Source organism: Malaclemys terrapin, chromosome 3 (genome assembly GCF_027887155.1).
Source record: "Malaclemys terrapin pileata isolate rMalTer1 chromosome 3, rMalTer1.hap1, whole genome shotgun sequence".
Classification (NCBI taxonomy): domain Eukaryota; kingdom Metazoa; phylum Chordata; order Testudines; family Emydidae; genus Malaclemys; species Malaclemys terrapin.
Genome location: NC_071507.1, coordinates 32,190,890 through 32,206,195, shown reverse-complemented (window position 1 = coordinate 32,206,195; position 15,306 = coordinate 32,190,890). Strand labels below are relative to the sequence as shown.

General features: G+C 47.7%; 1 protein-coding gene across 3 annotated transcripts in view; it reads left to right on the top strand.

The window, feature by feature from the left end:
* PSME4 (proteasome activator subunit 4) overlaps positions 1-15,306 on the top strand; it is a 220,677-nt gene that overhangs the window by 160,482 nt on the left and 44,889 nt on the right. For all 3 annotated transcript variants that reach the window (XM_054022245.1, XM_054022244.1, XM_054022246.1), the window contains 3 exons: positions 9,835-9,926; positions 10,944-11,075; positions 15,055-15,263. In XM_054022245.1, coding sequence (XP_053878220.1) covers positions 9,835-9,926; positions 10,944-11,075; positions 15,055-15,263 — 433 coding nt within the window. The remainder of the gene's footprint in view (positions 1-9,834; positions 9,927-10,943; positions 11,076-15,054; positions 15,264-15,306) is intronic.

Sequence of the window (15,306 nt, the reverse complement as noted above, 5' to 3'; positions counted from 1 at the left end):
CCAAAAATTCCCCACGACAACAGCAAGGTGTTGCATGCAGCTCCTGGGGCATATGGCAGCTTGCACACATGTGGTCAGACATGCCCACCTAAGGCTCCGGCCTTTGCAGTTGTGGTTTGCCCAAACGTACCGTCCCAACAGAGACCCATTGGATCGAGTGGTGACGATCCCAGATCAGGTGTTGGGCTCGCTCCGCTGGTGGCTCGATCAACAACAGGTCTGCGAAGGGATCCCCTTCGCTGCCCCACAGCCCACTCTGACGTTGGTAACAGATGCATCAGACCTGGGTTGGGGAGCGCATCTGGGGGAACTGCAGACTCAAGGGCTGTGGTCCAGAGAAGACAAACCGCTTCACATCAATCTAAAGGAGCTAAGCGCGGTTCGCCTCGCCTGTCAGACCTTCCACGCCACCATAGAAGGTCACAGCATGGCAGTCCTGACGGACAACACTACCGCCATGTTCTATATAAACAAGCAGGGCGGGTCCCGGTCTTCTCCCCTCTGTCGCGAGGCACTCCAATTATGGGACTTTTGTATAGCCCATGCGATCCACCTCATCGCGACGTATCTTCCGGGGATCCAAAACGGCTTAGCGGACCGCCTCAGCCGATCCTACTGAATGCACGAATGGACGTTGAGGTGAGACGTCCTGCATTCAATCTTCCGGAGGTGGGGCTTTCCCCGGGTGGATCTATTCGCCACCAAGGACAACAGTCAATGCCCTCAGTTCTGCTCATTCCAGAACCTCAGCCAGGGATCATTAGCAGATGCCTTCACGATCCCATGGGGAGGGAGCCTGAGATATGCCTTCCCTCCGTTCCCACTCATACACAGGGTTCTCCTCAAGACCCGCAGGGACAGGGCGACAATCATACTCATCGCCCCGGCCTGGCCACGCCAGCATTGGTTCACGACCCTGCTGGAATTGTCCATAGCCGACCCAATCACCCTCCCCCTCCATCGCAACCTAGTCACACAAGACAAGGGTCGCCTACTCCACCCGAACCTGTCTTCGCTACATCTCACGGCGTGGTATCTCTCTGGCTGAACGATGCAGAACACAGGTGCTCTCACCAGGTTCAACAAATCCTCCTTAGTAGTAGAAAGCCCTCTACAAGAGCGACCTACCTGGCAAAATGGAAAAGGTTCTCCCACTGGTGCGAGCCTCAACACATACAGCCTCTACAGGCCTCAGTTCCGTCGATCCTGGACTACTTACTGCACCTCAAGCATCAAGGGCTTGCGCCCGCCTCGATCAGAGTGCATTTAGCCGCCATTTCGGCTTTCCATCCGGGAGAGTTGGGAGTGTCAGTGTTCTCCAACCCCACAGTGGCCCGATTCCTCAAAGGGCTGGAGAGGGTGTTTCCCTACTCGCGCCCGCCTGTCCCGGCGTGGAGTCTGAACCTAGTCCTAACAAAGCTCATGGGACCCCCCCTTTGAACCCCTAGCCACTTGCTCCCTCACGCACCTCTCGTGGAAGGTGGCGTTTCTCGTGGCCATCACTTCGGCCAGAAGGGTATCGGAATTGAGGGCCCTCACTTCGGAACCCCCTTATACAGTCTTTCATAAGGATAAGGTGCAACTGAGGCTGCACCCCAAATTCCTTCCAAAAGTGGTATCGCAGTTTCACATGGGGCAGGACATTTGCCTACCGGTGTTCTTTCCTAAACCCCATACGGACCCTCACCACCGCAGCCTACATACCCTTGATGTTCGAAGGGCATTGGCATTCTACCTGGAACGGACCAGGTCGTTCCGCAGAACACCTCAGCTGTTCATTGCTATTGTGGAACGTATGAAAGGCTTGCCTATCTCGACACAGCGCTTGTCGGCTTGGATTGTGCATTGTATACGCACGTGTTATGAGCTCGCCGATGTTCCGGCCCCAGAGATCCGGGCCCACTCGACTAGGGCCCAAGCGTCCTCAACGGCCTTCTTGGCGCAGGTCCCTATCCAGGAGATCTGTAAGGCGGCCACCTGGTCGTCCGTGCATACGTTCACAGCCCACTACGCGATCCATCATCAGACCAGAGAGGACGCGATGGTCGGACGGGCTGTGCTATAGTCAGTTGTACCTTGACTCCTACCCACCTCCAATGGTAAGCTTGGGAATCACCTAATGTGTAATGGACGTGAACAATCACTCGAAGAAGAAAGAACGGTTACTTACCTTCTGTAACTGTTGTTCTTCGAGATGTGTTGTTCACGTCCATTACACTTCCCACCCTCCTTCCCCTCTGTCGGAGTCTCCAGCAAGAAGGAACCGGAGGGGTCAGGTCAGCAGGGATATATATACCCTGGAGCGGGGCGCCGCTCTGGCGGGAAGGAGGGGGCCCTGCCGGCCCGACGGGAGCCGCTAAGGGAAAAAGTTTCCAACGTCCGTGCACGCGGCGCGCGTACACCTAATGTGTAATGGACGTGAACAACACATCTCGAAGAACAACAGTTACAGAAGGTAAGTAACCGTTCTTTTTCTCATTCACAATTGTGGATGCTTTTTCTTCTGGAAGTATAGTTCACACTTTCATCTGCTTTCTAGTTTTGTGATAGCTAGGTAAGAACTAGCTGTCAATTACATTAATCTCTGCACTTACTGTAAAATCTTTTACCATTAGTGCTGAATTTTTCCTTGATCTCCTTTTTGAAGTTCAGACCACAGAACTGTCCTCAGTTTATAAAATAAAAAGTGCAAAGTTTAATGATGTGCATATTGAAAAAGATCTGGAAAATATATAGATGCAGATTAACATGTATAGGGTGACCTGTTGACCTTTAAGGGCTTTGTCTACACTTGAAATGCTACAGCAACATAGCTGCACCACTTCAGTGTAGAGCAGTGGTTCTCAACCAGGGTACATGTACCCCTGGGGGTACGGAGAGGTCTTCCAGGGGATACATCAACTCATCTGGATATTTGCCTAGTTTTACAACAGGCTACATAAAACGCACTAGCAAATTCAGTACAAATTAAAATTTCATACATACAGTGACTTGTTTTATACTGTTCTATATACTATACGCTGAAATGTAAGCACAATATTTATATTACAATTGATTTATTTTATAACGATATGGTAAAAATGAGAAAGTAAGCAATTTTTCAGTAATAGTGTGCTATGAACACTTTGGTATTTTTATGTCTGATTTTGTAAGCAAGTAGTTTTTAAGTGAGGTAAAACTTGGGTGTATGCAAGACAAATCAGACTCCTGAAAAGGGTACAGTAGTCTGGAAAGGTTGAGAACCACCGGTGTAGAGGCCGTCCTCAACGACGGGAGGGGTTCTTCCGACGGTGTAGTAATCCACCTCCCCAAGAGGCAGTAGCTAGGTTGACAAGAATTCTTCCATTAACCTAGCACTCTCTACAAGAGAGGGGTACGTCTGCTTAACGCCGCCGCTCAGAGGTATGGATTTTTCACACCTCTGAGCAACGTAGTTAAGCTGACTTAATTCTTCTTTGAATGCTTGCTCATGTCAATTCCATTCTAGGTGTGCGCGTGCCCATGTGCACAGTCATCTGAGATTTTTGCTTTAGTGGTATCCGTAGGGTCGGATGCAGCTCCCTCTTGAGTGCCGCGTTCATGCGTTGGTATATATAATCATTGTCAGCCCTACGCCCTTTCAGTTCCTTCTTACAGCCCGTAACAGTTGGTCAGAGTGCCTTGTCTTGCATCACAAGAGCTTTAGTGGTTCTTACAGTCCATTGTTGTCTCCTTCGTTGTCAGTTACTTAGACCTGTAAGTTAAGTGTTAAAGTAGTTGTTTAGGAGTTAGAGTCCTGGCTGGGACTTCGCCTTGGAGCGGAGCATGCTCCATTCTCCAGGCTTTAAGCCATGTTCATTGTGCAGCCGGCCGATGCCCATTAGTGACCCCCACAAGAGCTGTTTAAAGTGTTTGGGGGAGTCCCACAGAAAGGATATGTGCAGGATCTGCAAAAGCTTTCGCCCTCGAACTCAGAAGGAGCGGGATATCCGCTTGAGGGTCCTTCTCATGGAGGCTATGCTTCATCCTACCTCAGAGCCCTCTTGGTCGGCCTCCGTGCCCAGCACCTCGGCATTGGCACGCAATGCCCCACAGCACCGGAACCTGCCTGGCACCATTCCCCCTCCCCAGTGCCTAAGTGGTTGAAGTCGACAGGTCCATTGGCATCGCAGAAAAAGGGAGCTTTGGGCAAAGGACCTGTGTTAGGCCACGTGCCTGCCCCGGAGCTGCTCGGGGATAACGCTGCAGTCGGCCCCCCTAGTCCAGCCAGGGACCCGCCTCCGACTCCTGGGAGCAGTAATAGGTCCCGGCCCCTAATAGGGTCATCTTTGCCCAAAGCGGACCCGGCAGCCAAAGAGCAAGTAGGCTGACTGGCACCGCAGATACCAACCAAGGTGATGGACCTGGCGAACGCCCCAGCATCTACGGGAAAGCCGGTTAGGGAGCCGCCCCCTAAAGCAGTGGAGTGTCCCCGATCCCCAGACTGCAGACGTAGGTCTCCATCACCGTATCCCCGGCACCGCAGCCTCGGTCCCCAGTTAGAAGACACAGGTCCCTGATGCCAAGGTCACCACCTACAAGGCACAGGACACCTGAGTTGTGACACTGATCCCGATACCCGATACCCATAGTGCCGTCAGGTCTCCCACCAGAGTTTGCCACAGTGCCGATCACCATGGTCTCCCAGGTGTCGATCCCCTCCAGTGCAGGATAATTCCCGGTCACAGCACCGATCTCTGGGTTGCCAGTACTGCTCTTCAGGCAGGCACTGGTCCTCGCCCTCTACTTACCGATCATCAACAAGAGTCGGTCGGCAGACTCAGGCACCTACACCTCCGCCCTGGTCAGCGGAAGTGCAATGGTCCGAGCCTGAAGGGGAGTTCCGCCCCTCGCCTATAAAAGGCAAATTGCCACCAGCCCATGAGACCGGCGCGGCTCCTCCAGCAGCGGTGTGGAGGCAGGGGCAATGGCCCGCTCAGTGGCAGTACCGGAACCCATGGGGTGTACCTGTTATGCCGGTCCCGTACTCCCACCGTTCCTCCCAGACCGCATCGGACAAGCTGCCCCAGCATAGCCGGCACCCAAGTCGGAGCACGGTGCAGAATCCAATGCGGGGGCAACACAGCAGGCACTGACACCCAAGGAGCCATCCCCAGATGAGCAAGGGGAACCTGCATCTCCCCATGCTGTGCAGTCATCTTCATCATCTCTGGACGGAGCAATGGCGGGCCCCTCGCAAACCAGCAGCGCCGTGCCCCCTCTCCCCCCCCCCCCCCCCGATGAAGTCAAGGAGCACCAGGCCTTGCTCAAAATGGTTGCTGCCAACCTACTTGGAGGTCATGGAGCTAGCAGAGAAGTCCAATGACCTCTTTAATGTTATACCCTCCTCTACCCTGGCCCGGGTCGCGTTGCCCGTCCACCCAGGGGTCCTTAAAATTGCCAAGTCTATTTGGCAGACCCCCGTCTTCCATCTCGCCTACCTCCAAAAGGCGGAAGAGAAGTACTATGTCCCTGCAAGGGGTGTTGAATACCTGCCACCCATCCTCCAGGAGGATCCCTGGTTCTGTCTGCTGGCAACAAAAGGGTCCGGCAAGTGACACACTGGAAAATAAAGACACCAAGCGACTGGTTTGGCAAGAAAAATTATTCGACCGCCAGTCTGCAATTTCAGGTGTCTAACCATCAGGGCCTGCTAGGCAGGTACAACTTCAACCTGTGGGACTCCATCAGCATGTTCGAGGAGGGCCTCCCAAAGGACCAAGCCCAGGAGTTCGCCGTCTTGGTGGATGAGGGCAAAGCAGTGGCTAGAGGCACCCTCCAGATCACCTGAGATGCTACAGACTCAGCGATCAGGTAATCGTCTCCACGGTGGTCATGAGGCTCAGCTTGTGATTACAGTCCTCTGGGCTGTCCCAGGAGATGCAGAGTATCCTTCAGGACCTTCCATTTGAGGGAGCTGACTGACGCATGGCTCCATGGCCTTACACTCACGTGCCACCCTCCGTTTCTTAGGCTTTCACACGCCTCAGAAGGCTAGAAAGCCATTCCATCACCCACCGCCTCCATTGAGGTCCTGGAGTGTCCCCCAGTCCAGCTTCTACAGGAAGAAGAATAGAGACAAAGGATTTCAATGGTGTCACCCTTCGTCTTCCTAGTCCTCGCCCAACCTAGTTGTTCTAGAGCCCAAGGAAGCGAAAAACTGGTGTTTTGAGGATGCACGCAAGGACAGCGCCCCAGTCACTCCCCAGAATCCACCCCCCTGCTCTTTTCTCAACTTCCTGCACCCCTTCCAGTCAGCCTGGTCGTGGCTGACCTCAGACCGTTGGGTGTTTGACATAATATCTTCAGGCTTAACCCTGCAGTTCGTGGCCAACTCTCCATCCCACTCCCCTACCCCGTCCCTCTTTAGGGACTCGTTTCATGAGCAACTCCTCTTTCAGGAAGTTGAGAGCCTCCTACACCTGGAGATCCCTCCAGACATGAGGGGGAAAGGGTTCTTGTCCCGCTATTTCCTAATCCCAAAGCAAAAGGGGCCTCAGACCCATTCTGGACCTGCACTGCCTCAACAAGTCTCTCAAGAAAAAGTTTTGCAATGGTCTCGCTGTCCTCCATTATTCCCTCCCTGGATCCGAGAGACTGGACTTGAGGGACGCATATTTCCATTTTCCCGGGGCACAGGCGTGTCCTCTGTTTTGGGTTGGGCCACTACCATCTTCAATTCGCTGCCCTTCAGTTTCTGGTCAGCCCCGAGAGTGTTTGCAAAGCACGTAGCACCCGTGACCGCCTACCTGAGGCGCTGAAGGGTGCAAATGTATTCGTACCTCAACAACTGGCTAGTGAAAAGCCAGTTTCGGAATCAGATGCGGTGGCATCTTGATGTGGTTTGCTCCACCTGTTGCAACCTGAGGCTGCTGAAAAATGAGAAAAAAAATCGACCTTAATGCCTGTACAACGTGTAGAGTTCATTGGAGTGGTCCTCTACTCTACTCAGGCCAGAATCTTCCTCCCCAAAGCTCAGTTCCAAGCCATGGCGGACCTGATCTCATGCATACAAGCCCACCCTCTCACCACCGCTCACACGTGCCTATGATTGTTGGGCCACATGGCAGCCTGCATTTACATTGTCCGGCATGCACGGCTCTGCCTTAGGCTCCTATCGGCATGGCTGGCGTTGGTCTCGTCCCCAACAGACACAGCATGCACTGTGTGGTTAGGGTCCTGGACTACATACTGTTGTCATTCACATGGTGCTGGAATCCTGCATCAGTGTTAGAGAGGGTTCCCTTCGCGGCTCCGTCTCCATCGGTGACCCTTGTCTCCGATGCCTCGGACCTGGTGTGGGGAGCCCACCTGGGAGATCTCAACATGGAAGGTCGTTGGTCCACAAACGCTCCCTTATTCATCAATGTTAGGATGCTCAGAGCAGTTCGCCTGGCCTGTCAAGCCTTCCTACCTCGTATAAAAAGCAAGGTGGTCCAGGTCCTGACAGACAATACAGCGGCTATGTTTTGTATCAACAAGCAAGGCAGGGCCAGGTCGTCTGCTCTTTGCCAGGAAGGCCTCAGGTTCTGGAACTACTGTGTACAACATGGCATCCATCACGCAGTGGCACACCTCCCCGGGGCCAGGAACCGCTTTGGCAGATCGCATCAGCAGGACCTTCTCATATCACCTCAAATGGTCCCTCCATCCGGAATTGGCCAGCTTCATCTTCCAGAGGTGGGCAACTCCCCAGGTGGATCTGTTTCATTCAGGCAGAACAGGAAATGCCACGTTTTCTGCTCAATTCTGGGAATTGACAGAGGCTCCCTGTCGGACAGTTTTCTGCTCCTGTGGTCTTCCTCTGTTGTACACCTTCCCTCTGGTGCCACTGATTCACAGAGTTCTCATGAAAATCAAGCAGGACAGGGTGAAGGTGATCCTCATAGCCCCAGCTTAGGTTCGGCATCCTGCTGGACTTCCTGGTGGCTGCTCTGTTACAGCTGCCGCTCAAGCGGACCTGCTGCCCCAAAACCACAGCAGTCTTCTGCGTCCGAATCTGGTGGTGCTGCACCTGGTGGGGTGGCTGCTGCATGGTTAAATGCGGAGGAGAAGGAGTGCTCGGTCTCTGTCCAGCAGGTCCTATTGGGCAACAGAAAGGTTGCTCTGCTGGAGGGCTATCTGGAAGCGGTTCGCATGTTGGACCTTGGATAAAGTTATTTGGCCCGAGCAGGCTTTGCTACGGTTGATCCTGGACTACCTTTTGCATCTCAAGCTCCAAGGCCTGTCCCTTTCATCTGTCAAGGTCCACTTGGCCACTATTTTGGCCTTCCGTCCGCTGCTCAAGGGTAGGTCAATTTTCGCCCAGGACATGACTGCCAAGTAAGTTCCTCAAGGGCCTCAAGCGCCTCTACTCGCATGTCAGGGACCCCATTCCACCATGGGACCTGAATCTTGGCCCACGGGACCCCCCTTCGAGCCTCTGGCTTCCTGCTCTCTCCTTCTCCTGTCCTGGATGGTTGCATTCCTAGTTACGATAACATCCGCCCACTGAGTCTCCAAGATTAGGGCTCTTACCTTGGAGCCACCCTATATGGTCTTCTACAAAGACAAGGTCCAGCTGTGGCCACACCCGGCTTTCCTGTCCAAGGTGGTCTCGCAGTTGCATACGGGCCAGGACTTTTACTTACCTGTCTTTTTTCCAAAGTCGCATAAGTCGTAAGAGGAGGGTAGATTGCATTCCCGAGATGTTAGGAGGGCGCTAGCCTTCTACATTGAAAGGACCAAGCCATTCCGCAAGTCAACACAGTTGTTCATCGCGGTGGCTGACAGGATGAAAGGTCATCCAGTGTCCACTCAAATTTCTTCTTGTACATCTGCCTGTATTCACTGCTGTTCTGATAACCTCCGAAAATCGTAACCACCCATTCAACCAGGGCGCAATCCTCGGCAGCTTTCCTAGCCCAAGTGCTTATCCAGGACAGTGGTAGGGCATTCAGATGGTCGTCTGTCTACATGTTCACATCCCATTACGCATTTACCCAGCAGGCCTGGGACAATGCTGGCTTCGGTTGAGCAGTACTGCAAGTCACTAGACTGTGAACGCCAAACCCACCTCCGAGGATGCTGCTTGTGAGTCACCTAGAATGGAAGCGACATGAGCAAGCACTCAAAAAATAAAAAATGGTTACCTACCTTTTCGTAACTGTTGTTCTTTGAGATGTATTGCTCGCGTCCATTCCATTATCTGCTCTCCTGACCCTCTGTCGCAGTTGCCAGCAAGAAGGAACTGAGAGGGCGTAGGGTTGGCAGCATCTAAAATACCAACACATGAGCACAGCACTTAAGAGGGCACTACAGCTGATCCTACAGATACTGCTAAGGCAAAAATCTCAGATGACTGTGCACATGAACGCACACATACCTAGAATGGAATGAACATGAGCAACACATCTCGAAGAACAACAGTTACGAAAAGGTAGGTAACCTTTTTTTTCCTTATATCCAGTAAGATTTCTCTACACTAAATGTTAATAGTTTTTCATAACTAGATTACATCCTTTAAAATGTCATAGAAATTAAAATAACACCATTTTAAAATCACTGTAGTTTACCAAGCAATTTGTAATAAATATTTGTATTACTACACATGATTAGAATGCCACATATCTTTATGATCCTGATTTTATTTTTCTTGGATTTGACCCTAATTTTGAAAAAAGCAAAACACTGTCTTCACTTATGTAATAATACATACTTAGGAACCTAAAGAACATTTAATACAAATATTTAATTGTCTTTCTGTTTAAATGGCTTAAAGTAGAATCACCGAATTCCTCTGTATTCCAGTTACTGATTTGTCACTTTCTTTATCAGGAGAGCAGAGATCCTCGGAAACTGCACTGGTTATTTGAGCTGCTGTTGGAGTCTCCTTTGAGTGGTGAAGGAGGATCATTTGTAGATGCATGGTAAAATGTTACCTTCAAACTGCTTTAGAGTTGATGGGTAAAGCATGAACAAATGTAGAGATGTGGATAAAGTTTACTCAGAGTATATTGTGATTGGCCACTGCAAGGTGGAAGGGCACAAGAGTCTAATCTTATACTTGCACATCCCACACAAGAATCTGTCTTAGTTACAGTTCCTTGTGCATGCCCCTCCCCCTCCTATCCTTAGTTCCCCATGGGTACAGTAGGGCCCTGAAGGGGAAAACATTGCTTAAAGCATATCACTATGATTTAATTGGATTCAGTTAGGACAGCAATTCTCAAACTAGGGAGCGCATCTCCTGAATGTGTCAAGGGAGGTGCTAGCTGTGTGCTGCTGCTTTTTTTTTTTTTTTTTAAGAGCTCTGGCTGTCAGCCCCTGGTGGCTGGGGCTCATGCAGAAGGGCTGTGCACACCCGGGAGGCAATGATAAAGAGGTCAGTCCTGGAGCAGCGGCAGCAGCAGCATAGAAGGGTGGCAATGGGACGCTAAGTCTGCTATTAACAGTGCTATTGACAAATATCACTTTTCACATTTCCTCCCTTAATTCTGCACTGCTGCACCCTTCTAAGACTGCTGTGAAAAGTGATATTTGTCAATAGCACTTTGCACATTGCCACCCTTACTTTTGTGCTGCTGTTGGCATGTCGCTGCCTTCACAGCTGGCATTTGACCAGCAGCCGCTGCTCTCCACTCTGCCTTCAGAGTTGGGTGGCAATATATGTAGTGGGAGTGGGGAGTGGAGTAAATGACTCAGATACAAAGAAGGGGGGGCCGATTTAAATAAGTCTGAGAACCATAACTATTGTGGAACTATGGTAGTGACATAACAGCAGTATTGTAATAGTTATTCTCATTTTCTGATTGAAAAGCTTTTATACTCTTGTGTATCTCTAGTTCATGGATTTATGTAAATCATTAAAAACAAGACTTGGAAAAAATAAGTTGCAGTTGTCAGTACAGTAAAGCTAACTAAAGCCTTCATGTTCCAATTTCTAGCCGACTCTACGTATTGCAAGGTGGCCTTGCACAGCAAGAATGGAGAGTACCAGAGCTGTTGCACAGGTTACTAAAGTACTTGGAACCTAAACTCACCCAGGTTTACAAAAATGTCAGAGAAAGAATAGGAAGGTTAGTGTTCTCTTCTGAAGAACTTTCTTTGTTCTGTTCATATGCATTGAATCCTCAAGTATTATTTATTTTCTTTGGACGGTGACAGTCTTCCTAGGTATGTGAACGTACGTGTGTACTATCAGAATACAAATAAATAATATCTTCCAAAAAATAATATACCCATAAATTGCTATTTGAAAGGAACTTTTTGTAAACATAAGGTGATGTCTTGATTCTCATCCTGTTATTTCATGTGACCTCTCATTTTCACACTGGAAGAGCTCTAAAGCTCTAGAAACAAATGAACTATACCCAACCCCTGCCAGACCAAATGGGTAAAATTTTCAAAACCACCTAGGCTCCTAAGTGAAAGTCTATTAAATTGTAACAAATAGAACCTATAACTAATTAATAACACTGCTCTACGGTCAAAATGCTTCTGAAATAAATGTAGTCAAACTTTACTAATTCTGGGTCACTGAGAACGAAAATGATGCTTAAAATTGTTGCTTGGCTCTAGTTTTCAAGATATGTATTGGGTCAGTATATACGACCCTTGACTTGGGAATGGCGGAGGATAAGTGAGTTATAAAGGGAAGGGATCTCAATTTAAACCAGAAATGACTAAAATACATCTTTGACTGGATCTATGAATAAATCTATGACTGGGTTTGGACAGTACTTGCTTTTTAGGCAAAACAATGAATGATGCATTCTGAAGCTGGCATTGCATCATACATGGTATGAATTGCATCATGTTATTCCTAGAAGTCATGGATGATGCAATCATAATGAAGCTTACATCACTCTGCTGAACAAATTGCCCTATATCAGCTCTAGAAATCATACGATGTCGTGCTCTCTTATTTGTCAGTGTTTGATTTTGCAAAGGGACACATTTCTGTTGAGCCAAAGTGAGCAGAGATGCCTCGTACTTGTGTGAACAGTGCAGATAACTTCTGCTATGTTTGTGGTGAAGTGACTTTTGCATCACAAAAGCGCAATATAAGCACTATGGTTAAGAAAGCCTATCACCTTTATTTTGGCTGCAAAATTGGAGATCAGGACAAGAGGTGGGCCCCACAAATATGCTGCAACACTTGTGCAACAAATCTTCGCCAGTGGTTGAACAGGAAAAGGAAATCTATGCCTTTTGCAATGCCAATGATTTGGAGAGAGCCAACAGATCATACCAGCAATTGTTACTTCTGCATGGTGCCTCCAGTTGGGAAAGGTGTGTCAAAGAAGAAAAAGTGGACTGTGCATTATCCAAACATTCCATCAGCTATACGCCCAGTACCCCACGGAGAAGGACTGCCAGTTCCTGATGCACCAGAATCATTCTCACTTGAGTCAGACGAGGAACAGGATGAAACTTCTGGTCCTGAACCATCAATGTCACAGGACCCACATTTTCTCCCATCCTCCTCCTCTGAACCACACCTCATAACACAAGGTGAACTGAACGACCTTGTCAGGGATTTGGAACTACCCAAGAGTAAGGCAGAGCTGTTGGGCTCCAGACTACAGCAGTGGAATCTCCTGGCAGGTGATGTTAGGGTTTCCATGTTCTGTGACCGTCAAAAGGATCTTGTCACCTTCCATGAAGAAGAATGGGATCTTGTAGCCTGCAACAACTTCGATGGTGTGATGGCACCCCTCAACATCGTTCACGATCCAGATGAGTGGAGACTGTTCATTGATTCATCGAAGACGAGTCTGAAAGGTGTTTTACTGCATAATGGCAATGTTTTGCCATCAATTCCAGTTGGTCATACAGTCCATATGAAGGAAACCTATGACAACATGAAACAACTTTTGAGGTGCATAAACTATGACCAACATCAGTGGCAGCTTTGTGGCCATTTGAAGGTTGTTGCTCTCTTGCTTGGTCTGCAGACTGGATACACAAAGTACTGCTGTTTTCTCTGCGAATGGGATAGTCGTGCAAGAGATTTCCACTACATCAAGAAAGATTGGCCATTCCAACAGTCATTGGAGCCTGGGAGGAAAAGTGTTCAGCATCCACCACTTGTTGAATCAAGGAAGATTTTGTTACCACCCTTACACATCAAGCTGGGTCTGATGAAGAACTTTGTCAAGGCCATTGACAAAACACAAGCAGCTTTCAAGTACCTCCGTGGAAAATAAAGGAAGGTGTCTTTGTTGGTCCTCAGATTCGTGAACTTCTTCAAGATGATGCATTTGACCATGCACTGCGCGGCAAGGAAAAGACGGCATGGAAAGCCTTCCAGTTAGTGGCAATAAATTTTCTCGGAAACAGTAAGGCAGACAACTACAGGTTGTTGATGGAAAACCTCCTCAAGGCATACAAAAGCCTTGGTTGCAACATGTGACTAAAGATACATTTTTTGCACTCTCATCTAGATTTTTTTCCACCGAACTGCGGAGCAGTGAGCGACGAGCACGGTGAGCGATTTCACCAGGACATTGCAACAATGGAGAAACGCTATCAGGGCAAATGGAGCCCATCAATGCTTGCAGACTATTGCTGGACAGTGACAAGAAATGCTCCATTTAATGAATACAAGAGACAAGCCAAGAAGCGCCGAGTAGACACTGAATAGGACTAAACTATGTACATAATAGTTTTTTGCCTTTTGTTTCATAATACATTTTATTTAAAAATCAGCAAAAGGGTTATATAAAGTGTTACATAAACAGGACAAGTGAAATATTATCATGTAAAGCAACCATAAACACATGAAAAGACCTAGGTTTACAAATTATGATTAAAACTCTACTCAATATACATAGACATAAAATGTAAAAACTTAAATATCTTAGAAACAGTAGCCAATCAGTTGTTTTAATTGTCATATTTGAATTCAGCACATCAAAATACATAATAAATAGCACATTTTATCTCTGAAGCAGACAACTTCTCAGAAATTGTAGACCAGTGTAATGGGTCTCAGATGTGCTAGAGTGGGTTTTTCTAGAAATATTTATAGTCATAGAATAATCTAGAATAATAGCAATGTAGAGCTGGAAGGTACCTTGAGAGGTCATCTAGTCAGCTCCACATGGTGAAACAGAACCAAATACACAGTCCTAGACTATACATGACGGGTATTTGACGAACCTGTCCTTAGAAACCTCCAATCACAGGGATTCCACATCTTCCCTTGGAAGCTTATTCCAGTACTTAACTATCCTTATGATTAGAAAGTTTTCCCAATATCTACTTAAAACTCTTGTGCTGCAGTTTATGGTGATTATTTCTTTTCCTGCCTTCAATGGACATGGAGAAGAATTGATCACCATCCTTTTTTGAACAGCCCTTAACATATTTGAAGATTATCAGGTTTCCCCTCAGTCTGTTTCTCAAGACTAAACATGCCCAGTTTTTTTTAACCATTTATTATTGTATGATTCATTTTGTGTGTCTACACAGTTTGCAACCTTCAGGAAAGAGTTATAAGTAAACAGCATATCTTTTCATGTACAGTATGCAAAATAGCGTGTTTGTCAGAAATAAGAAAAATAATTCTACTACAGGATATCAAGTTACCGACACGCCAAATAAGATTCCAAATGCCATAGATAGACATTGTCAAAGATGACAAATGTGAATTCATTAAAAGTAGAAGCCATAGCATTTCCCCCCCCTTGATTCTCTCTCTCTCTCTCTCTCTCTCATGTTAAGTGAGAACAGTTCTTAAGCCCTCAATTCATAGTTTTCCTCATGTTCTCACTGAGGTTTAGATGTGTGTATATATAGTGAAGCAGCTCAGTGTACTGAGGTTATTTGTCTTGGTGCATTTTACTCTTATGGTGTAATGCCTTAAATTGAGGCAAAGATCTGAATCACAATGATATTGCATTCTGTTTCAGATAGCACTCGGTTTTATTTATTTTATGTGGTCTACAAGAAGAAATTTTAAATTTCAGAAAAGTATTAAATTTCAACTAGTAAAATGCAGCAAATAGCCACTGAACACATTTAACTGGTTTCTTTGTTATTTATTTTTAGTGTTTTGACCTACATATTCATGATAGATGTTTCCTTGCCAAATACTGCTCCAACAAAGTCTCCTCATGTCCATGAGTTCACTACACGAATACTTGAAAAACTCAAACCTCTTATGGAAGTGGATGAAGAAATTCAGAACCATGTTATGGAAGAGAATGGAGTTGGTGAACAAGATGAGCGAACTCAGGGCATTAAACTCTTGAAAACCAGTGAGTTACTGAATTTAACTTGTGGAAACAGACCATATGTTTG